The sequence below is a fragment of the Spermophilus citellus genome, assembly GCF_964194105.1.
Source record: "Spermophilus citellus genome assembly, chromosome: 16".
Classification (NCBI taxonomy): domain Eukaryota; kingdom Metazoa; phylum Chordata; class Mammalia; order Rodentia; family Sciuridae; genus Spermophilus; species Spermophilus citellus.
Window position 1 is genome coordinate 87,349,606 of NC_138196.1, and position 25,566 is coordinate 87,375,171.

Below are 25,566 nucleotides of genomic sequence, written 5' to 3' on the forward strand. Positions count from 1 at the left end.
AAACAGATCTGTTAACCTTCTTTTTTGTTTACATATTAAAACAATTCTTAACAGTTATTTACCCAATTTAAATTAAACCATTTAAATCACGTGAATAAAAAAAAATTTGGATCCATTTTTTCATGAGCGCTCATCATATATGATATGTGGACATACGTACATTCAAACATATAACACAAAACACAAGTGTGCACACATAATATAATACATATAATACATAACATAATAGTAAAGGCCTTATAACTTTTTACAGGTGAAATCTCCATTGCAATGTTTAAAAACTCTATAGTCAAAAAAAAAAAAAAAAAATAGAACTGATCAGCAAAACATTAACCTAGGTCTGTATGAGCTCAAAAAACAAAATAGAACTTCATGATATGGAAAAGGGCAATAATAAAATAGATATTGAAAAAGCATCCTGGTTCTGTCGCAGATGTAAGGATAGCCAAATTGGAGTTTTGGATATCAGCTGTTATGGATTTGAGCCAAATCATCTTCTTTTTGGTCTGTAGAAATCGCTTTAGTTAATCTCTCTGGAATCCAAATCGGCTGCTGTTTTCCCTGTGGAAATACACAAACAGGCCCCCGACTCCAGACAATCACTGGGTCAGGACTTTAGTTAATCTCTCCGGAATCCAAATCGGCTGCTGTTCTTCCTGTGGAAACACACAAACAGACCCCCGACTCCAGACAATTACTGGGTCAGGACCTTTCCATTATCCTGTTAGAATATCTTTCCAAAGTACCTTGGGCTTATGTACATTTTTTTGACACATATGCCTTTCTGCAGCACTAAGTCCTGATGAATCCAAATTTAAAAAGTTTAGAGTAAAAAGGGTTATTTTAAGTTTATCTTTGGGGAATATATACCCCTTCCCAATTCCGTCTTTTTGCTTTAATAAGTACATTTTAATAGTTTGATGATCTCTTTCAACTATGCCTTGTCCCTGTGGATTGTATGGGATTCCTGTTATATGAGTAATGCCAAATGATGACCAAAATTGTTTAAAAGAGGTAGAAGTATAACCAGGGGCATTATCTGTTTTTAACTGTTTTGGAATGCCCACAGTGGCAAAATTTTGTAAGCAATGAGGTATAACATCTTTAGTTTTTTCTCCGGCATGAAGGGAGCCCATCAAAAATCCAGAAGAAGTATCAACTGTAACATGCAAATATTTTAATTTTCCAAATTCTGGCAAGTGTGTGACGTCCATCTGCCAAATATGGTTAGGTATCAATCCTCTAGGATTGACTCCAAGATTAACTTGTGGTAAAAAGGTCACACAATTTTGACATTGTTTTATTATTTGTCTAGCTTGTTCCTTAGTTATTTTAAAACGCTTTTGTAAAGTATTAGCATTGACATGGAACCTTTTATGAAAATTTATAGCTTCTTCTAGTGTAGAGAAAATATGTATGTCATGTGTAGTTTTATCTGCTAAATCATTGCCCAAACTAAGGGCTCCAGGCAATCCTGTATGTTCCCTGATATGTCCTATAAAGAATGGATCTTTTCTGTCCCAGATTAAACTTTGTATAGTGGAAAACAAAGAGAAAACAGTAGAAGAAGGGGAAATCCTACCAGCATCTTCAAGGGATACTATAGCATTAACTATATACTGACTATCAGAAAATAAATTAAATACAGAATCTTTAAACATCACAAAAGTTTGTAATATTGCATTAAGCTCTACCTTTTGAGCTGATTGTTTGGGTACTAAAAATGTAAAAGTTTGATCAGGGGTAACTACTGCTGCTGTACCATTATTTGACCCATCAGTGAATATATTTGGAGCATTCATGATAGGTGTTTTTCTTGTCATTTTTGGAAAAATTACAGGATGCAATGACCAAAAAGACAATAAAGGATTAGATGGTAAGTGGATATCAAATGAAACATTAGATTTGCACATGATTATTGCCCAAGTATTTAACTCATTAGCTAATTCATCAATTTGATTCATAGTATATGGAGTAATAATTTTATTGGGAGAAATTCCAAATACTCCCTTTGCTGTTTTTATTCCTTTGAGTATTAATTGTCCTATGGCCTCAGGATACCTAGTAAGAATAGTGTTAGGAGAATAAGATAAATGTATCCACAATAATGGACCTTCTTGCCAAAATACTCCTGTAGGAATATTTTTTGTTGGTAGTACAATAAATAATAAAGGCAAACTTATATCAATTCTATCCAAATGCATATTTTCCATATATGTTTCAATGATTTTTAATGCCTTTCTTGCTTCAGGCGTTAACATTCGGGGTGAATTTGGATCTGATGGACCTTTTAGGATATCAAATAAAGGTCCTAATTCTCCTGTTGGAATACCTAGATAAGGCCTTATCCAATTTATGTCTCCTAATAACTTTTGAAAGTCATTAAGTGATTTGAGTTGATCTACTCGTATTTGAATTTTTGGTGGACGGACCATGGTTGAGGATAATAGAACTCCTAAATAATTAATTGGAAAATTTAATTGTACTTTATCTATTGCTATCTCTAGATTATAATTTTTTAATAAATTTGTAAGTGTGGCATAACATTCTAGCACTGTGTTTTTAGCTTTGTGTGCTAATAGTACATCATCCATATACTGAAATATTTGTAGTTCAGGATTTTGATTTCTAAGTGGCTGGATTACTTTATTAACATAAATTTGACACATAGTTGGGCTGTTAGCCATCCCTTGAGGGAGTACTTTCCATTCATATCTCTGATCAGGACCTTCATGATTTAGTGCAGGGATAGTAAATGCAAAACGTGGACTATCCTCAGGATGAATTGGAATTGAAAAAAAAAAACAATCTTTAATATCTATAACTAAAACATACCAAGTTTTTGGCAAAGCAGACAATTGAGGAATCCCCGATTGAGCAGGTCCCATAATGACCATTTCATTATTAATGGCTCTTAAGTCTTGCAATAATCTCCATTTACCAGATTTCTTTTTGATGACAAAAATGGGAGTAATATGGGGAGATACAGAAGATTGTATAAGTCCTTCCGCTAATTTGGCTACTTGTATCTTTTCTTTAGTCAAGGGCCACTGAGGAACCCATACTGGTCTTTCTGATTTCCATGTAATTTTTATTGTCTCAGTGGCCCTTTGTGAAAATCCAACCCATGTCTGTCTGTTCCTTGATCTTTTTGTATTGGTGCTGCTATACCTTGTTCTTGTTTTTCTAATCTTTTTCCTTTCCTAAAACCTTGTCTAGCCATAATAGTGGGTGCATTTTGATTGATGTTATTTGTTAATGTCAAACCTAATTGATCTAAGACATCTCGTCCCCATAAATTTACAGGAAGATGATCCAATACATATGGCTGTATAGTTCCTTCACATCCTTCAGGATCCTTCCAATCTAATACCATTGCACTTCTATGGGGATTAGTCGCCACTCCTAGGCCTCGAAGCGTTTGAGTGGCTTGTTGTAATGGCCAATGTTTTGGCCATTCTTGACGAGAGATGATGCTAAGGTCTGCACCTGTATCCAGTAGCCCATTAAATTCATGTCCTTGAATATTTAGTTTTATCATGGGGCGAGAATCTAAATTTAAAGAAAGCATAGCCCAATCTACACCTGTGGAGCCTAATCCCTTGGAACCTCTTTCTACAGCATGACTGGAAAATTTATCATGTAGGCTTGGTATTATTAGTAACTGTGCTATTCTATCTCCTGGTGAAATTATTGATATACCCTTTGGAGAACTGGCTATAATTTTTATTTCACCTTCATAATCAGCATCAATTACCCCAGGACTTATCATAAGTCCTTTTAGAGTAGAAGAGCTGCATCCCAATAATAAGCCTACTGTTCCTTTGGGAAGAGGTCCTTTTACCCCTGTGGGAATGATTTGAACTCCCATCTCTGGAGTTAGTACTGATCTGGCGGAGGCGCAGATGTCCAACCCTGCGCTCCCTCTGGTTTGTCTGATGAGGGATCTGATGGACAATGTGTCCTGGGCACTACCCTGATGGGGTTGCTGGGTTCCTCCAGTGCTCCATATATTTGTGGTTTGGGGCCCCGGAGCATTGGGGCCCCCTGTCCATTTTTTGGCAGCGGAGCCTGATGCCTTTGTCCACGATATTGTGGATAAACACCTTGTCCTTGTTCGTTTTTTGATAATGGAGTACCTTCTATGGTGGTTTGAGAACGGCATTCATTAGCCCAATGTAATGGAGTACCCTCTATGGTGGTTTGAGAACGGCATTCATTAGCCCAGTGTCTCCCTCTACGGCATCGTGGGCAAATACCCAGTATTCTACTCCTTTGATACCTAGTTTTGTTAAACCCTCCTCCTATGGGGCAATTCCTTTTAAAATGTCCTCTTTGTTGACAATTGTAGCATGTTCTTGTCCTGGTATATAAAGCCTGTTTTACTGCAGCTGCCACAATTTGCCCTTGTTCATTAATGTCTCTGGCATCTAAAGCCTGTTTTACTGCAGCTGCCATGACTTGCTCTTGTTCATTAATGTCTCTACATAATTTAATATATGTGTTTAAATCTTCCTGTTTCCATGGTCTAATGATATCTCTGCACCAACGATTCGCTTGGTCATAAGCCAGTTGTTTTATTAATGGCATTGCTTGTTCTGTATTCCCAAAACTCTGGTAGCTGTTTGAATAAGCCTATCTACAAATTCAGCGTAAGGTTCATTAGCTCCTTGTATTATCTTAGATAATTGACCTTGTAAACCTCCATGTCCTTGTAAAGTCTTCCATGCCTTAACTGCATCTACAGCAATTTGTAAATATACACCAGGATCATATGCAATTTGTTGCTGCCGATCCTCATAAGGTCCCTTTCCTAACAACATATCTAGATTTCTCTGAGAATAACCAGCTGCTGCATTTCGCCTAGCCGTCTCCTTGCAAAATTCCTCATTGGCAACCTTCCATAATAGGTATTGTCCTCCATTTAGCACAGCTTTACAAATATTAGCCCAATCTGCTGGCGTCATGTTTAAGTTGGTAATGGATTCGACCAAGCTTACAGTGAAGGGTGCTTGAGGACCATAGGTTGTTACAGCCTCTTTTAGCTCCTTCACTGTTTTGAAATTTAAACCCTGGTAAATTCGCTGCCCTCCTACCTCAAATACAGGGCATACTTGAGATCCTGTCTCAGGATCCCAACTATCAACTGCGGGGGTTGGGAGCCTCCTAGCATATGGAGGTGGTGCTGTTGATTGGACACTTATGCCCTCTGGTGATAGAATGCTGTTAGTAGCAGTCTCCTGTAGAGGTGGTGCTGTTGGTTGGACACTTACGCTCTCTGATAGAAAGGTGTTATTAGCAGTCTCCTGTTGTAACTTTTCCCCTGATGGCTTTTTCTGCTCTAAACTTCCTTACTCTGTCTCACTAGCTTGAAAGACCTTCTCTTTTACTTGACTCAATATGTCTTCTCCTTCCTCTACCTTTGTCTGAACTGAAGGCTTTGGACTAAGCAAACCAGATACGAATGTCCACAATGGCAATGTGCCAACTGGCAGAGTCCCTGGGTTGTTCTTTTCTATTCTTTTTAAATCTTCACCATGATGGTTCCATTGTGATATATCTAACAACTCCTCCTTAAAAAGCCATGGGCTACATTTTTGTATTGTATCAACGTATGCCCTGACTGTTCTTGATTTTACTGAGATGCCTCCTTCCTCTAACAATTTACTTAACAGTCTTTCGGTTTGTTTTTTACTAATTTCTGTTCCCGTATTTCTACTATAATACAACCCAACAAGATAACACCAAACAAAACCGAGACAGAATGAAATAAAAATGGAACCACACAAAATCATTATATCAGCCTTTCTATCCTCCTGACATGTGCATCCGTCCTTTCTCCCTATCTGTTCCTCAGACGCAAATAGTTTTTCCTCAGACGCAAATAGTTTTTCCTCAGACGCAAAAAGTTTTTCCTCAGATGTGAGCGGTTTTTCTTCCGTCTCACTCATCTCCAGGGACAGGCAACTTAAAACAAAAATGAAGCAAAACAAAAGACGAAACTTAGAATGGCTACCCATCCTCTTGCCCTGCCCTCAGGGGCGAGCAGTTTACTTACCATCAGTCACTCCCCGTGCGAGCCACCAAATGCCGCAGTCTGGCTGGGCACAATTCAGGAGCCACTTGTCAAAAGAAACTAACTTTATTTTTAGAACTACAAACGCCAAACAAAACAGCTCCCCAGGAAAAAACCCTCAGAGCCCAACTGCCACCACCGGCTTCCCACAAGCCTCTCACCCCCACACCAACCTCACCACCTCCCACAATCCTCCTACTCTTGAGGCTGATTGGCTGAGTCGTGTGGGCAGAGCCAAAGAAGTCCCCCAATGAGCAGCTCCGTGGAGGAGCCAATCAGCTAGTTGTTGCTGGGGCCGCTGTGAGCCAATCATCAGCTGGCAGTCTGAAGGGCAGGGAAACAGCCCAATGAACATCACCGCAGAGGAGCCAATCAGCTAGATGTTGCTGGGGCCGCTGTGAGCCAATCATCAGCTGGCAGACTGAAGGGCAGGGAAACAGCCCAATGAACATCACCGCAGAGGAGCCAATCGGCTAGATGTTGCTGGGGCTGCTGTGAGCCAATCATCAGCCGGCAGCTGGAAGTTTGCTGGAAGCTGGAAGTTTGCTGGGGCCCCTTTGGCTGTGGCTCTCATGGTGGGTGTAATTAAGAAATCTCCAGATAGTGAGATCCAAGCACACATCCAATGCTGAGGAGGCTCTGGGTGATTCACTTGAGTGAATGAGCAAGAGGAACTACAGGTTGCTGTGAGGAGTTACAGGACAGAATGACACAGGCTTCTGTGATCCGAGAGAGCTGAAATCACAGCACACCTAAAATCAAGACTCACATCCTGGAAGCCAGATAGCAAGTCAAGCCAGGGAACAAAAGAACAATCACATTAGGGCATAAGCATGCAAGTAGCAGAAGCAATGCACGCTGATTCGTGGGTAGAAGAGGTCGCTCTAGTTTGGGATAGCAGTAGTGCCACCCCATGTGTATGGTTCCCTCTTTGTAGAGGAGCAGTGTCTCTTTTACCCTCCTGTGTGGAGAGCTGCTCAGGTCCCAGGTTCAACAGTGAAGAAGGCAGATGAAGAGTCTGCTCTCAGGAGCTTGTACCCTAGTGGGAAAGACAAAATGAGTCAGATAGTTAAGTAAAATACCTAGCAATTCTCGTGGGTAAGAGGCTAATAGGGAGGAGGAAGACATACAGGCAGGTGTTCTTGTAGCCAAGTGTAGACTGAGACAGGAATGGCCCCCTGAGTTAGGATCAAAATGGAGCCAAAGTAAGGAACAGTGAGGATGCCAGTGTGGTGGCACAGAGGACAGAGGGTAGAACAGATGACAGGCTTGGGAGTTGACCAGCCTTGTAGTCGTGACCATGTGTTAGCCTTTATTCAGAGAGAAACAGGAAGTTTCTAGAAGGCTTTGAGTGTCAGGTCTCTGGGCTGCTAGAACAAGGGGGCAAGAGCAGAAACCAGGAGTTGGGGATGCTGTGATAATGGCACTGGTGAGAGCTAACCACAGCATGGGCCAGGGTGAAGTAGCACGAAGGACAGGTGTGGCCACTGTCCAGACAGATCATGGAGAGAAAGCCAGTGGAATCTGCTGGCTGGCTGGGTCTGGGTGGGGTCGGGGTGGGGGAGGGCGGATGGGTGCTTTGGCCTTAGCTCGTGGGAAAAACAAGTAGGCAAAGAAGAAGTAGTAGGTTTGGTGTGAGTGGCCCTGTCAGGAGACCTGGGTAGGAACATCCAGGTGAGGAGTGGAGATCACCTGAACACAGCAGAGAGGGGCCAGTGATGAAGACTTCCTTGGTGAGAGGTGGAGAGGAAGTCAGGAGAGATAGGGCACAAAGATGACCAGCCAGGAGGGTTGGCTGAGGGGGAAGACAGGAAAGAGACTAGAGGAGGCAGTCGGCTCAAGGGGCAGGTAGAAGAATAGCCGGCTCTTGACTGCCCATAGACCCACCTGCACAGAAGGAAAGAGCATCCCCTCAGCTCCTTTGCTCTGGCCTGCCACCCACCCAAAGCTCGCAGCTGCTGGAATGCCCAGTGATGCCCATTGCAGCCATCACTGCTCCATCACAGCCACAGAGTGGACTGAGGGCCCGGGCCCACAGAAGGCCCAAGGTGTTCCTGAAACAAGTTGGCCACCAGGCTGGGTTGTGTCTGTTAGCACCTCCTAGCTGTGGAAATGCAGAAAACAAAAGGAGAAGATAATAAAATTCTCTGCATCAGAAGGATACAGTTCATGATAGCGCGCTCTGGAATGGCAACACTGAAACAAACAGTAGGACAAGCCAGTTTCGTATAGGTTAGCAGTTACTTTGAAAGCAGAGTTTAAAACTGTATGCTTGGGGGATCCAAGATGGCGGGCCCAGGGAGGCAGCATTCTGTATCACTCTGTGACCTGGGATTCAAGTAGTGAGAATACTGCTTCTCTGCGAGCAATATTCCTTCCCCAAAGCAGGAAGCACCACGTTGTCCAGGGTTCCAAGCCTCAGCATCAGAGTAGGTCTCCCAACTACTTCCCACACAGGACTACCAGGTACCTGAGCAAAACCATCAGCTGCAGCACCCTACACAGAACTTTCAGCCACCCACCCGAGCAGAAATCAAGAATGCCACTCCCACGCAGGACACCTGGCAGCTTTCCACAAGTGGGAACTCTGGCCACCACCCCGTATGTACCCCCATCTAGTGGGGCTCTCCCAGTTGCCACCATCTTGGGACGACTCTGCAACGGCAGAGATAGTTCCCTCTGCACAGTAGCCTGCCTGCACCAAGAACTTTACACAGGCTCTGAAGTCAGCCAGCAGCCACGTGCTGCATGCCACAGAGATCCCCTCTGAACTCATGGTCCAACGCCATGGCCTGGCTCCCCTACCTGATCTGACGCCTCCATCTTGGGCGACTTTCATCACCATCTTCACTGGGGGCAACTTGCAGGTCGGAACTCTAGCTGGCCAGGTACCCAGTTTCTAACCCCCCTCTCCCCAGCAGCCACTACCCCACACAGTGACACCCCAGTGACCTTCACCATCCTGAGGGCAGGAATACCAGCCAACCACAGATGACCCCACCTATTGATGAGAAGGGAAGCAGGAAAGACTGATCTCCAGCCAAAACAATCCTGCTTCTTCCTTAAAGATTTTTTTCCTCTCCCTCTCTAGTCTCCCCTACATACGTAAAACCAAGTACTTTGCATGAATTAGGATTTTGAGGACTGGGATATCAGAATAGTATATTACAGTTGTGTTGTATATTCTTTTTTTTCTTTTTTTTCTTTTGTCCCACCAATTTCTACAATATTTTAACATTTATTATTTTTCTTAATATATATATGTGTTTTTGTTTTATATACTCTACTGTCTTCCCACTTACTTGTCTACCCAAAATTACTTCCTCTCCCTTTTCCTGCTGCTAATCTTCCTCTTTAGATTTCTCTTTCACACTTCCCAAGATATAATAACTCTGTATCCTCACCTCCGACCTCCTCAGCATATCATCCTCTCCTCACCCACAGTTCTTTGTCCCCCGTCAGAAACTGTAAACCCTTTTACAAACCAACAGATTGTAACTGCAGATAATAATTGAATTCACCATTTCTGTACATTGTGACCAAACTGTAAACGTCTTAATAGTAAACATTTGTTTTTAGGCTGTATATTATTTATATTGGTATCTGTTAACATTCTCTTTCACCTCAAAGGAGAGGTCTTGGATCCCTACAGGGGCACTAAAAGCCTACAGGGTAAAAAAAAAGTAACGCCTTGGATCCACAGAGCTGGAAGGGAAGACACGCAAGCAACATGAGAAGACAAGGGAAGAAAGTGCCCCAAACAAATCAAGACACCACATTATTAGAATCCAAGGCCAGTACAGCAGAAGAAATGGCAGAGAAGGAGTTCAGGAGGTACATGATTAAAATGTTCTGTGAATTAAAGGATGATATAAGAGAGAAAATACAGGCAGCAAAAGACCATTTTGACAGTGAGCTATATAAGCAAATACAGGAAACAAAAGATGACTTAAACAGGGAGATGGAAGTTTAAAAAAAAAAACAAATTCTTGAAGAAAGAAACAATAAACAATAAACCAAATTAAAAGCTCAATTGAAAGCATCACCAACAGATTAGACCACCTGGAAGAGAGAACCTCAGACAATGAAGACAAAATGTATAATCTTGAAAAGAAGAAAAGGACAAGTGAAGGTGCATTCACACAGTGAAAGTTCATTGCATGGAGTTCATTCCTTAAAGGAAGAAAAAGTCAACAAATAAATGACTTAACATTACATCTCAAAGCTCTAAGAAACCATGAGTATAACATTCAATAAATATGGGTTAGCATGAAAAGACCAAATTTAGGAGTTGTCGGGATAGAGGAAGGCATAGAGTTCCAAACCAAAGGAGTGAGCAATCTATTCAGTGAAATAATATCAGAAAATTTTCCAAACATGAAGAATGAATTGGGAAACCAAATTCAGGAGGCTTACAGGACACCAAATGTACAAAATCACCACAGATCCACACCAAGGCACATCATAATGAAAATACCTAACATACAGAATAAGGAGAGAATATTAAAAGTCACGAGAGAAAGGAATCAGATTACATATAGGGGGAAACCAGTTAGATTATGTGCAGATTTTTCAACCCAGACCCTGAGAGCTAGAAGATCCTGGAATAACATATATCTAGCCCTGAAAGAAGATGGATGCCAATCAAGAATCTCATATCCAGCAAAAGTAAGAGTTAGATTTGATGATGAAATAAAAATCTTTCATGATAAACAAAAGTTAAAAGAATTTACAGCTCAAAAGCCTGCACTATAGAACATCCTTGGCAAAATATTTCATAAAGAGGAATTGAAAAACAACAGTGAAAATCAGCAAAGGGAGGTATTCACTAAAGGAAAAACTAATCAAAGGAGAAACCAAGTCAACTTAAAACCAAAAATAAACAAAAATGGCTGGGAATACAAATCATGTCTCAATAATAACTCTGACTGTAAACGGCCTAAACTCACCAATCTAAAGATGTAGACTGGCAGATTGGATTTTTAAAAAAGACCCAACAATATGCTGCCTCCAAGAGACTCATCTCATAAGAAAAGACATCCACAGACTAAAGGTGAAAGGTTGGGAAAAATTATACCTCTCATATGGATTGCGGAAGCAAGCAGGGGTTTCCATCTTCGTATCAAATAAAGTAGACTTCAAACCAAAGTTAATCAAAAGGGATAAAGAAGGACATTTTATACTGCTTAAGGGATCCATTCATCAACAAGACATACAATAATAAATTTATATGCCCCAAACAATGACACATCTATGTTCATCAAACAAACTCTTCTCAAGTTCAAGAGTTAAATAGACCACAACACAATAATTCTGGGTGACTTTGACACACCTCTTTCACCTTTGGATAGACAGTCCAAACAAAAACTAAATAAAGAAACTATGGAACTCAATAATACAATCAATAACTTAGGCTTACCTGACATGTATAGAATATTTCATTTTTCAATAAATAAATATACTTTCTTCTCATCAGCACATGGCTCCTTCTCTAAAATAGATCATATATTATGCCACAAAGCAACTCCTAGTAAATATTAAAAAGTAGAGGTACTACCCTGCATTCTATTAGATTCTAATGGAATGAAATTAGAAATCAATGATAAAATAAAAAATAAAAGCTACTCCAAAAACTGGAGACTAAATAATATGCTACTAAATGAACAATGGGTTGCAAAGACATCAAGGAGGAGATTAAAAAATTTCTAGAGGTGAATGAGAACACCCATACAATGTATCAAAATCTCTGGGACACTATGCAGGCAGTACCAAGAGGAAAGTTCATTGCATGGAGTTCATTTCTTAAAAGAAGAAAAATTCGGGCTGGGGATGTGGCTAAAGTGGGTAGCGCGCTCGCCTGGCATGCGTGCAGCCCGGGTTCGATCCTCAGCACCACATACAAACAAAGATGTTGTGTCCGCCAAAAACTTAAAAATAAATATTAAAAATTCTTTCTCCTCTCTCTCTCTCTCTCTCTCTCTCTCTCTCTCTCTCTCTCTCTCTCTTTAAAAAATCATAAAAAAAGAAGAAAAATTCAACAAATAATTGACTTCACATTACATCTCAAAGCCCTTAAAAAAAAGAAGAAATGAACAGCAAAAGCAGTAAAAGAGAGGAAATAAAGAAAATCTGAGCTGAAATCAATGAAATTGAAACAAAAGAAACAATTTAAAAATTGACAAAACAAAAAGTAGGTTCTTTTGAAAAATAAATAAAGTTTGCACACCCTTAGCCATACTATCGAAAAGGAGAGAGAAAACTCAAATTACTAACATACATGATAAAAAAGGAAATATCACAACAGACACTACAGAAATACGAAGATAATTAGAAATTATTTTGAAAACTTGTACTCCAATAAAACAGAAAATATGGAAGGCATTGACAAATTTCTAAGGTCACGATTTGCCCAAATTGAATCAGGATGATATACACAATTTAAACAGATCAATTTCTTTTTTATTATTATTATTTTTTACATACATCACAATAGAGGAGGGCATTAAATTCATATTTTTTTGCATTACAATTCTTAATACACATTTATACCACAATTTATCAAATCTGTTTGTATAGAAGGTATGTTGACACCAAATTCCCATCTTCATACATGAATTTTGTATAATGATGACCATCTCCTTCCACTATCCTTGCTATTCCCATTCTCCCTCCCTTTCCCTCCCACCCCTATTCCCTATCTAGAGGCAATTTTCCACCTATGCTCTCCTTACCTACCCCACTTTGAGTCACCCCCCTTATATCATAAAAACATTCAGTATTTGTTTTTAGGGATTGATCAACTTCACTTAACATAATCTTCTCTAATGCCATCATTTCCCTGCAAATGCCATGATCTTATTATTTTTTAGGGCTGAGTAGTATTCCATTGTGTATTAATGCCACATTTTTTTATCCATTCATCCACTGAAGGGCATCTAGGTTGGATCCACAGTTTAGCTATTGTGAATTGTGCTGCTATAAACATTGATGTGGCTGTGACCCTGTAGTATGCTGTTTTTAGGTCCTTTGGGTATAGTCTTAAAAGAGGGATAGCTGGGTCAAATGGTGGTTCCATTCCCAGCTTTCCAAGGAATCTCCATACTGCTTTCCATGTTGGCTGCTCTAATTTGCAGTCCCACCAGCAATGTATGAGTGTGCTTTTTTTTCCCCCGTATCCTCACCAACACGTATTGTTTGTCTTCATTATGGCTGCCATTTTTACTGGGGTGAGATGGTATCTTACAGTAGTTTTGATTTGCATTTCTCTGATAGCTAGAGATGATGAGCATTTTTTCGTATGTTTGTTGATTGATTATATGTCCTCTTCTGAGAAGTGTCTGTTCAGGTCTTTGGCCCGTTTATTGATTGGATTATTTTTTTTTTTTGGTGCTTATCTTGTTGAGTTCTTTATATATCCTAGAGATTAGTGCTCTAGCTGATGAGTGAGGGGTAAAAATTTGCTCCCAGGATGTAGGCTCTCTATTCACTTCACAGATTATTTCTTTTGCTAAGAAGAAACTTTTTTAGTTTGAATCCATCCCATTTGTTGATTCTTGGTTTTAATTCTTGCACTATAGGAGTCTTATTAAGGAACTTGGGACCTAGCCCCACATGATGATGATCAGGGTCTACTTTTTCTTCTATTAGACACAGAATCTTTGGTCTAATTCCTAGGTCCTTGATCCATTTTGAGTTAACTTTTATGCATGGTGAGAGACAGGAATTCAATTTCATTTTGTTGCATATGGATTTCCAGTTTTCCCAGCACCATTTGTTGAAGATGCTATCCTTTCTCCAGTGCATGCTTTTGGCACCTTTGTCTAATATAAGGTAGTTGTAATTTTGTGGGTTAGTCTCTGTGTCCTCTATTCTGTACCATTTGTCTACCTGCCTGTTTTGGTGCCAGTACCATGCTTAAACAGATCAATTTCAAGCAATGAAATAGAAGACGCCATCAGAAGCCTACCAACCAAGAAAAGCCCAGGACTGGATGGATACACAGCTAAATTCTACAAGACTTATAAAGAAGAACTAATACCAATACTCTTCAATTTATTTCAGGAAATAGAAAAAGAGGCAGCACTTCCAAACTCATTCTGTGTCCTCATTCTATGAGGCCAATATCACCTGGTTCCAAAACCAGGCAAAGACACATTAAAGAAAGAAAACTTCAAACCAATATCTTTAATGAACATAGATGTAAAAATTCTCAATAAAATTCTGGCAAATTGAATACAAAAACATCAAAAAGATCGTGCACCATGATCAAGTGAGGTTCATCCTAGGTATGCAAGGTTGGTTCAAAATACAGAAATCCATAAATGTAAGTCATCACCTCAATAGACTCAGAAAAAGCATTCAACAAAATATAACACCCCTTCCTGTTCAAAACACTAGAAAAACTAAGGATAACAGGAACATACCTCAACATTGTAAAAGCTATCTATGCTAAGCCCCAGGCCAACATCATTCTAAATGGAGAAAAATTGAAGGCATTCCCTCTAAAAACTGGAACCAGACAAGGATGTCTTCTTTCAACCAGTTCTATTTAACATAGTTCTTGAAACATGGGCCAGAGCAATTAGACGAAATAAATTAAAGAGATACAGATAGGAAAATAAGAACTTGAATTAGCATTATTTGCCGACGATATGATTCTATACCTAGAAGACCCAAAAAATTCTACCAGAAAACTTCTAGAACTAGTAGAAGTTTACTAGTAGTAAAGTAGCAGGATACAAAATCAACCCCCATAAATCAAAGGCATTTCTGTGTATCAGTGACAAATCCTCTGAAAGGGAAACAAGGAAAATTGCTCCATTTATAACATCCTCAAAAAAAAAAAAACCTTGAGAATCAACAAAAGAGGTGAAAGACCTCTACAATGAAAATTACAGAACACTAAAGAAAGAAATTAAAGAAGACCTTACAAGATGGAAAGATCTCCCTTGTTCTTGAATAGGCAGGATTAATATTATCACAATGACCATACTACCAAATGCATTATTCAGATTTAATGCAATCCCAATCAAAATCCTTGTGGCATTTCTCATATAAATAGAAAAAGCAATCAAGAAATTCATCTGGAAAAATAGAGAGACCCAGAATAGCTAAAGCAATCCTTAGCAGGAAGAGTGAAGCAGGAGGCATCACTATACCAGACCTTGAACTCTACTACAGAGCAATAGTAACAAAAACAGCATGGTATTGGCAACAAACAGACTGAGAGACCAGTGGTACAGAAAAGAGGACACAGAGACTAACCCACAAAATTATAATTATCTTATATTACACAAAGGTGCCAAAAATGTACATTGGAGAAAAGATGGTTTCTTCAAAAAATGGTGCTTAGAAAACTGGAAATCCATATGTAACAAAATGAAATTAACCCCCTATCTCTCACCTTGCACAAAACTCAAAGTGAATCAAAAACCTAGAGACCCTGCATCTAATCGAAGAAAAGGTAGGCCCAAATCTCCATCATATCCAATTAGGCCCCTACTTCCTTAATTAGACTCCTACAGCACAGGAATTAAAGTCAAGAATTAATAAATGGGATGAAATCAAACTAAAAAGTTTCTTCTCAGCAAAAGAAACAATCTGTGAGGTGAACAGAGAACCTACAGCTGAGAGCAAATTTTTACCCCTCACACATCAGATAGAGCACTAATCTCTAGGGTATATAAAGAACTCAAAAAGCTAAACACCAAAAAACCAAATAACCCAATCAATAAATTGGCCAAGGAACTGAACAGACACTTCTCAGAAGGTGATATACGATCAATCAACAATTATATGAAAATGCTCAACATCTCTAACAATCAGAGAAAAGCAAATCAAAACTACTCTGATTTCATCTCACTCTAGTCAGGATGGCAGCTGTTATGAAGACAAACCAAAAAAAAGTGTTGGTGAGGATGTGGGGAAAAAGGCACACTCATACACTGCTGGTGGGACTGCAAATTGATACAAGCATTATGGAAAGCAGTATGGAGATTCCTCAGAAAACTGGGAATGGAACCACCATTTGACGCAGCTATCCTTCTCCTCAGTCTAACCCAAAGGATTTAAAAACAGCACACTACAGGGACACAGCCACATCAATGTTTATAGGAGCACAATTCACAATAGCTAGACTGTGGAGCCATGATCAAGTGAGGTTCATCCTAAGTTCATCCTACATGCCCTTCAATGATGAATGGATAAAGAAACTTTGGTGTATATACCCAACGGAATATTACTCAGCAATAAAAGGCAATAAAATTATGGCACTTGCAGGTAAATGGATGGCGTTGGAAGTGAAGTTAGCCAATCCCAAAAACCCAAATGCTGAACGTTTTCTCTGATGTAAGGAGGCTGACTCATAGTGGGGTTGGAAGGGGGAGCGTGGGAGGAAAAGATGAACTCTAGATAGGGCAGAGGGGTGGGAGGGGAAGGGAGGGGCAGGGGGTAGGAAAGACAGTGCAATGAGGTGGACATCATTACTTGAAAGTACATGTATGAAGACATGAGTGGTGTGAATATACTTTGTGTACAACCCGAGATATGAAAAGCTGTGCTCTATGTGTGTGATATGATCTGTAATGCATTCTGCTGTCAAACATAACAAATTAGATTTAAATTTTTTAAAAAATTTAAAAAAATGTATGGATTGCCAAGATCATTGTAATGTCATGTGTAGCTAATTAAAAAAAATTTAAAAAAAAACTGAGAGCTTGGTGCTATCTTCGGTACCAGCTTCAGTGTGTTGCCCTGTGTGGGTTGAGTTGTGGCATCTTTACCTTCTTTGTAGTTCATTTTTGCCAGATGGGTCTGCATTTACTTCTATTTTTTCTATGTATTATCCATATTGTAAAACTCACTAATAAAGAAGTATTTTTTTTTGTCAAAAAGAAGAAAGAAAGAGGCCAAGAGGAGTGTGTCTTTGGGAGTGGGCCCCTGGGTGGAAAGCAGCAGAGCGCGGCTTGTGCACAGGAGATGAAGGCCTTTACCCACAGGCTGGCTCTTCACTTTTGGTTGGTTGTGAGACCTGCTATTAAGTATTTAATATATATAAGATTTGACACACTTAAATTCTATAGTAAAGTTGTATTATAAACCATAAATGGTCAGTTTTATTGACCTAAACTAATATGAAACTTTTTTTATTGTTGGTTGTTCAAAACATTACATAATTCTTGATATATCATATTTCACACTTTGATTCAAGTGGGTTATGAACTCCCATTTTTACCCCGTATACAGATTGCAGAATCACATCAGTTACACTTCCATTGATTTATATATTGCCATACTAGTGTCTGTTGTTTTCTGCTCCTTTCCTATCCTCTACTATCCCCCCTCCCCTCCCCTCCCCTCTTCTCTCTCTACCCCCTCTACTGTAATTCATTTCTCCCCCTTGTATTATTTTTCCCTTTCCCCTCACTTCCTCTTGTATGTAATTTTATATAGCCCTGAGGGTCTCCTTCCATTTCCATGCAATTTCCCTTCTCTCTCCCTTTCCCTCCCACCTCTCATCCCTGTTTAATGTTAATCTTCTTCTCATGCTCTTCATCTCTACTCTGTTCTTAGTTACTCTCCTTATATTAAAGAAGACATTTGGCATTTGTTTTTTAGGGATTGGCTAGCTTCACTTAGCATAATCTGCTCTAATGCCATCCATTTCCCTCCAAATTCTATGATTTTGTCATTTTTTAATGCAGAGTAATACTCCATTGTGTATAAATGCCACATTTTTTTATCCATTCATCTATTGAAGGGCATCTAGGTTGGTTACACAGTCTTGCTATTGTGAATTGTGCTGCTATGAACATTGATGTAGCAGTGTCCCTGTAGCATGCTCTTTTTAGGTCTTTAGGGAATAGACCGAGAAGGGGAATAGCTGGGTCAAATGGTGGTTCCATTCCCAGCTTTCCAAGAAATCTCCATACTGCTTTCCAAATTGGCTGCACCAATTTGCAGTCCCACCAGCAATGTACAAGTGTACCCTTTTCCCCACATCCTCACCAGCACTTGTTGTTGTTTGACTTCATAATGGCTGCCAATCTTACTGGAGTGAGACGGTATCTTAGGGTGGTTTTGATTTGCATTTCTCTGACTGCTAGCGATGGTGAGCATTTTTTCATGTACTTGTTGATTGATTGTATATCCTCCTCTGAGAAGTGTCTGTTCAGGTCCTTGGCCCATTTGTTGATTGGGTTATTTGTTATCTTATTGTCTAATTTTTTGAGTTCTTTGTATACTCTGGATATTAGGGCTCTATCTGAAGTGTGAGGAGTAAAGATTTGTTCCCAGGATGTAGGCTCCCTATTTACCTCTCTTATTGATTCTTTTGCTGAGAAAAAACTTTTTAGTTTGAGTAAGTCCCATTTGTTGATTCTTGTTATTAACTCTTGTGCTATGGGTGTCCTATTAAGGAATTTGGAGCCCGACCCCACAATATGTAGATCGGAGCCAACTTTTTCTTCTATTAGATGCAGAGTCTCTGATTTGATATCAAGCTCCTTGATCCATTTTGAGTTAACTTTTGTGCATGGTGAGAGAAAGGGATTCAGTTTCATTTTGTTGCATATGGATTTCCAGTTTTCCCAGCACCATTTGTTGAAGATGCTATCCTTCCTCCATTGCATGCTTTTAGCCCCTTTATCAAATATAAGATAGTTGTAGTTTTGTGGATTGGTTTCTGTGTCCTCTATTCTGTACCATTGGTCCACCCACCTGTTTTGGTACCAGTACCATGCTGTTTTTGTTACTATCTCTCTGTAGTATAGTTTGAAGTCTGGTATCGCTATACCGCCTGATTCACACTCCCTGCTTAGCATTGCTTTTGCTATTCTGGGTCTTTTGTTTTTCCATATGAATTTCATGATTGCTTTCTCTATTTCTACAAGAAATGCCGTTGGGATTTTGATTGGCATTGCATTAAACCTATAGAGAACTTTTGGTAATATCACCATTTTGATGATGTTAGTTCTGCCTATCCATGAACAGTGTATATTTTTCCATCTTCTAAGATCTTCTTCTACTTCTCTCTTTAGCGTTCTGTAGTTTTCATTGTATAAGTCTTTCACCTCTTTTGTTAGGTTGATTCCCAAGTATTTTTTTTTTGAGGATATTGTGAATGGAGTGGTTGTCCTCATTTCCATTTCAGAGGATTTGTCGCTGATGTACAGGAATGCCTTTGATTTATGCATGTTGATTTTATATCCTGCCACTTTGCTGAATTCATTTATTATCTATAATAGTTTCTTTGTAGACCCTTTTGGGTCTGCTAGGTATAGAATCATGTCACCTGCAAATAGTGATAATTTAAGTTCTTCTTTTCCTATTTTTATGCCCTTAATTTCTTTCGTCCAATTGCTCTGGCCAGTGTTTCGAGAACTATGTTGAACAGAAGTGGTGAGAGAGGGCATCCCTGTCTTGTTCCAGATTTTAGAGGGAATGCCTTCAATTTTTCTCCATTCAGAATGATGCTAGCCTGAGGCTTAGCATAGATAGCTTTTACAATGTTGAGGTATTTTCCTGTTATCCCTAGTTTTTTCTAGAGTTTTGAACATAAAGGGATGCTGTACTTTGTCGAATGCTTTTTCCGCATCTATCAAGATGATCATATGGTTCTTATTTTTAAGTCTATTGATGTGGTGAATAACATTTATTGATTTCCGTATATTGAACCAGCCTTGCATCCCAGGGATGAATCCTACTTGATCATGGTGCACAATTTTTTTGATATGTTTTTGAATCTGATTCGCCAGAATTTTATTGAGGATTTTTGCATCTATGTTCATTAGAGATATTGGTCTGTAGTTTTCTTTCTTTGATGTGTCTTTGTCTGGTTTAGGAATCTGGGTGAAGTTGGCCTTGTAGAATGAATTTGGAAGTTCTCCCTCTTTTTCTATTTCCTGAAATAGCTTGAAAAGTATTGGTATTAGTTCCTCTTTAAAGGTTTTGTAAAACTCTGCTGTATACCCATCTGGTCCTGGGCTTTTCTTAGTTGGTAGTCTTTTGATGGTTTCTTCTATTTCCTCAATTGATATTGGTCTGTCTAGGTTGTCTATATCCTCCTGACTAAATCTGGGCAGATCATATGACTTAAGAAATTTATCGATGCCTTCACTATCTTCTATTTTATTGGAGTATAAGGATTCAAAATAATTTCTGATTATCTGCTATATTTCTGAAGTGTCTGTTGTGATATTGCCTTTTTCATCCCGTATGCTAGTAATTTGAGTTCTTTCTCTTCTTCTCTTCATTAGCATGGCTAAGGGTCTGTCGATTTTATTTATTTTTTCAAAGAACCAACTTTTAGTTTTGTCAATTTTTTCAGTTGTTTCTTTTGTTTCGATTTCATTGATTTCAGCTCTGATTTTAATTATTTCTTGCCTTCTACTTCTTTTGCTGTTGTTTTGCTCTTCTTTTTCTAAGATTTTGAGATGAAGTATGAGATCATTTATTTGTTGGTTTTTTCTTTTTTTAAGGAATGAACTCCAAGCAATGAATTTTCCTCTTAGAACTGCTTTCAATGTGTCCCATAGATTCCGATATGTTGTGTCTGTATTTTCATTTATCTCTAAGAATTTTTTAATTTCCTCCTTGATGTCTTCTATAACCCATTGATCATTCAGTAACCTATTGTTCATTCTCCAAGTGATGCATGATTTTTCCTTCCTTCTTTTATCGTTGATTTTCAGTTTCATTCCATTATGATCAGATAAGATGCATGGTATTATCTCTACTCCTTTATATTGTCTAAGAGTTGCCCTGTGACATAATATATGATCTATTTTTGAGAAGGATCCATTTGCTGCTGAGAAAAAAGTGTAACTGCTTGATGTTGGGTGGTATATTCTATATATGTCCATTAAGTCTAGGTTGTTAATTGTGTTATTGAGTTCTATAGTTTCCTTATTCAACTTTTGTTTGGAAGATCTGTCCAGTGGTGAGAGAGGTGTGTTGAAGTCTCCCATGATTATTGTATGGTGGTCTCTTAGACTCTTGAACTTGAGAAGAGTTTGCTTGATGAACATAGCTGCACCATTGTTTGGGGCATATATATTTATGATTGTTATGTCTTGTTGGTATATGGTTCCCTTGAGCAGTATGTAGTGTCCCTCTTTATCCCTTTTGATTAACTTTGGCTTGAAATCTATTTTATTTGATGTGAGTATGGACACTCCTGCTTGTTTCCGAAGTCCATATGAGTGATATGATTTTTCCCAACCTTTCACCTTCAGTCTATGTATGTCTTTTCCTATTAAATGCGTCTCCTGTAGGCAGCATATTGATGGGTCTTGTTTTGTGATCCATTCTACTAGCCCGTGTCTCTTAATTGGTGAGTTTAAGCCATTAACATTTAGGTTTATTATTGAGATATGGGTTGTTCTTCCAGCCATATTTGTTTATTTATGTTACTAAACATGGTTTTTTTTCCTCTTTGATTATTTTCCCCCCTTTACTGTCCTACCTCTCACTGTTGGTTTTCATTGTTATTTTCCATTTCCTCTTCCTGTAATGTTTTGCCGAGGATGTTTTGAAGAGATGGTTTTCTAGCTGCAAATTCTTTTAACTTTTGTTTATCATGGAAAGTTTTAATTTCATCTTCCATCCTGAAGCTTAATTTCGCTGGATACACGATTCTTGGTTGGAACCCATTTTCTTTCAGTGTTTGAAATATGTTATTCCAGGATCTTCTAGCTTTCAGAGTCTGTGTTGAAAGATCATCTGTTATCCTGATTGGTTTACCCCTAAATGTAATCTGCTTCCTTTCTCTTGTAGCTTTTAAAATTCTCTCCTTATTCTGTATGTTGGGCATCTTCATTATAATGTGTCTCGGTGTGGATCTCTTATGATTTTGCACATTCGGCGTCCTGTAGGCTTCTAGGATTTGGGATTCTGTCTCATTCTTCAAGTCTGGGAAGTTTTCTTGTATTATTTCATTGAATAGATTGCTCATTCCTTTGGTTTGGAGCTCTATGCCTTCCTGTATCCCAATGACTCTTAAGTTTGGTCTCTTTATGTTATCCCATATTTCTTGGATGTTCTGCTCATGGTTTCTTAACCATCTTGCTGAGCTGTCTATGTTCTTTTCAAGTTGAAATACTTTGTCTTCTTCGTCTGATGTTCTATCTTCTAAGTGTTCTACTCTGCTGGTAGTATTCTCAATTGAGTTTTTAAGTTGGTTTATTGCTTCCTGCATTTCTAGGATTTCTGTTTGTTTGTTTTTTATAACCTCTATCTCCCTGTATAGTTGATCTTTTGCTTCTTGGATTTGTTTATGTAATTCATTGACGAAGTGATCTTTCATTGTCTGATTTTGCTGTCTAATGTCTTCCTTGACACTCCAGATCATCTGAAGCATGTATATCCTGAATTCTTTATCTGACATTCCATCTGCTGCAGCTATTACCTCTTCTAAAGTTGAGTTGACCTGCATTGCTTGTGGTCCTTTCTTTCCTTGTCTTTTCATACTGCTCGCGTTTCTTTCTGCTTGGTGAAACTGTTGTGTTTTTGAAATTTTCCCCCTATATATTTATATTGCTCTTGTATAGTTGAAAAGTCTCCCTTGCGTGGGCGGCGGCTCTACTCTGCCCCTACTCCAATTGGGGTGACGTGCCTACCACGCCGGCAGGTCGCTGGGCCTGTTCCAGGCGCGGGCGGCGGTTCTGCTCTGCCCCTCTGGCCTCCACAGTATTCAGCAGGACCTGGCCCGAGAAGCAGTTTCCGCGTGTTCTTTAGCCCTGGGCCAGAGCAGTTCCGGGAGCCGGAATTCGGCCGCTCCTGGCTCGGTGGATGTTCTGATAGGAGCAGGCTCCAAGAAGCAGTTTCCGCCAGTTCTTTAGCACTGAACCTGAGTAATTTGTCTGCAAGACGCAGGCGAATGGCAGCCTGAAATTACCTGTTCTGTAGCTGAATGAGCTGCGATCAGTCGAAAACAGGGATGATGACGTCAGCTCTCCAAGATGGTGGCCGCTGGCTTCCTCAGTGCTCTGACCGGTGTGGAGAACCGAATTGGACCGCTTCCTTCCCCCATCTCAAACCCAGAATTCAGCACTGAGTACAGTGATTGAACAACTGACAGGAGCTGATATGCAGCGCTGTATCTTTGCGTTGCTATCTTGTCATTTCCCAGTGCGTGCCGCAGACTCTAGCTGTGGGGCGATTTGCTGAATAAGCAGCGTGACCCTCCGTGCTGACAAATTGCTCGCGTTTGAGCCCCCATAGCTGATCCTCGTGCGATGAAAATCCTTCCTCTAGGTTTTGGAACACCCCAATTTTGCTGGAAATTCCTAACAAGATAGCTTTTAGCGGTTCTAACTCGTCATTCTCCAGCACAGTGACGCGGTACATGGGGGTGATGCACTCCCTTCGCCACCATCTTCCTAATATGAAATTTTTATGGGATTAAAATAAACCACTTAAAATTTGAAATTTTAGTTCTTTAAATCTGCACAAGATTCTTTTGCAGTGTCCTGAAATGCATTGAGTCTGGGCAGCTGTCAGGGAGTCAGAGATCCCCAATATTAAAATCCACAATACATTTGCTTTACTGAGTTGATAAAACTAATCTCTGTTCAGTGTATTCCCCTTGAGCAGGTGGTAGGAGGCACTTAGTTTTTTCTATATTGAGCTATTTTGTAAAATAAAATTTTATATGATCAAACTTTGTTTTCAAAGATCAAATTTGTCTGATGCTTATTTGGCCTCTATAATTATTTAGAATTAAGTTTACTTTCTCATGAAACTAGTTTATGAAATCTAACGAGGTCTCATCTCTAGGGATAGCATTTCACATCAGGTACAAAACGTTTTCTGCCTGCCACATGTCCTAAATCCGACACTTCACTCAAGTCGGGTACAGACATTTCCTAAGCCCAGTTCTTGTGCTTTTGAAGCCCTGGAATAGGTCTGTGCTCAGTGACAGAGTGGATCTGGTGCTGGCATGTTACACTGTGTCACAGACACACTTTAAAGTCAGAGCTGCCATTGGCTGAACTACTATCCCAGGCAGGCACTGAGACCTCCTGCTAGAATTTCTCAGTCTAAAGTGAGGCGAAGTTTTACCACCCTGCCTGTGAGAAAAGGAGTCTTGCAGAGGTCAGGCACCTTGCCCTTGGTCAGAAGAGCTTCAGCCTTGGGAGGGTCTCAGAGTGGCTTCAGAAGAGTGGTCAGGTCGGACCTCTCTCCTCAAAGCACCAGGTCTCAGGTTCCAATCTGGTTTGGAAGTAAAGCATCCATGTCAGCAGCAGTGGCAACCCAGGAGCTGACTAACCCTGCGGAGGTTCCTCCCTGTACCTATGCCCTTGGCTGATGTCTTTAGAAGTGGTAGAACTGTCCTAAACTAGATTCTAGAGTCTTTGCACATTGGGAAGCCTAGCATTCAAAGAGAATCTTTATCAGAGTTAGGGTTCTCCCAGGAAGCCATACAAGGACTGGCAGGTGATTTCCAAGACTTGCTTGGTCCCTTGACCATTTGCTCTAGCTGTTCTGGTATAGTACTGGGCCTCATGAAAGTGAGTTTCCTAAAACCCATCTTGTCCCCCTTTCAGTTTTCTCCTGCTTGTTCACCTTTGACACAAACTTCTATCTCCTTATGATTTCAATTCGCATGTGAAGTGTAACCCTGTAATACTATGAGAACATGGAGTTGGGGTACAGTAGAGCTTGAGAGCCCCAGTAGAACACAGACACTCAGAACCGATTCTGTGTCTGTTGTATAATGTGTGATTCACAGGTTGTGTTGTGGCCCTGTCTACATCATAATTAGACTATTTCAGGATCTACTTGGGGCCTAAAGGCTAATAACTACACAGTAAGAATTTGTAACTTATCTTTTTGCTTCAGCTCTATTTTATTCATTGTTTTGTTTTGTTTTTGTTTTCTTTCAGACCATGCCAGAGTAATCTCAACCTTCTTTAATTACTGGATCACACACATGTTTCCTGAGAAAGACAGTGAGTGAAATCAGTGTACCACTTTAAGAAGAGCTAGTATTTAACCAGAAAATGTAAAAGACAAATACAGAATAGACTAAGAGTTAATTCTCAGGGTTGTGGCTCAGTGGTAGAGTGCTTGCTTGCATATACAAGGCCCTGGGTTACATCCTCAGCACCACATCAAAATAAGTGAATAAAATAAAGATATTGTGTACAACTATAACTACTCTTTTTTTAAAAAAAGAGTTAATTCTTATATACAAAGAAGATTAAATTCTTGATATTTTCTTTGTAACTCAAGTCCTGGGAACATTAAAGACATTTTTGACATATTATTTATTTCTGTGCTTGTATATAATGGGTAAGGTGACATTTGAGACTTTAAATGAGAAATTGGGGAAAATTGAAATTTCTCCCTTATCTGCAGTTGTATATGTCTTGAATGACTACATAAAACTTGGTTGTTTTTCTGATTGCTGTAAAAAATGAAAATGAGCATTATTAAACAAACTATATAGTTGAAGTTGCTATGTTTTTCTGAAGTTTTACATCATTTTG

At 39.4% G+C, this 25,566-nt stretch overlaps 1 protein-coding gene across 4 annotated transcripts in view; it reads left to right on the plus strand.

Moving 5' to 3' along the window:
- ERICH1 (glutamate rich 1) overlaps nt 1-25,343 on the plus strand; it is a 90,803-nt gene extending 65,460 nt beyond the window's left edge. For all 4 annotated transcript variants that reach the window (XM_081269819.1, XM_081269818.1, XM_081269817.1 and 1 more), the window contains exon 6: nt 24,961-25,343. In XM_081269819.1, the coding sequence (XP_081125945.1) occupies nt 24,961-25,034 (74 nt within the window). In that variant the 3' untranslated portion in view covers nt 25,035-25,343. The remainder of the gene's footprint in view (nt 1-24,960) is intronic.
- Nucleotides 25,344-25,566: the final 223 nt, after the last annotated feature.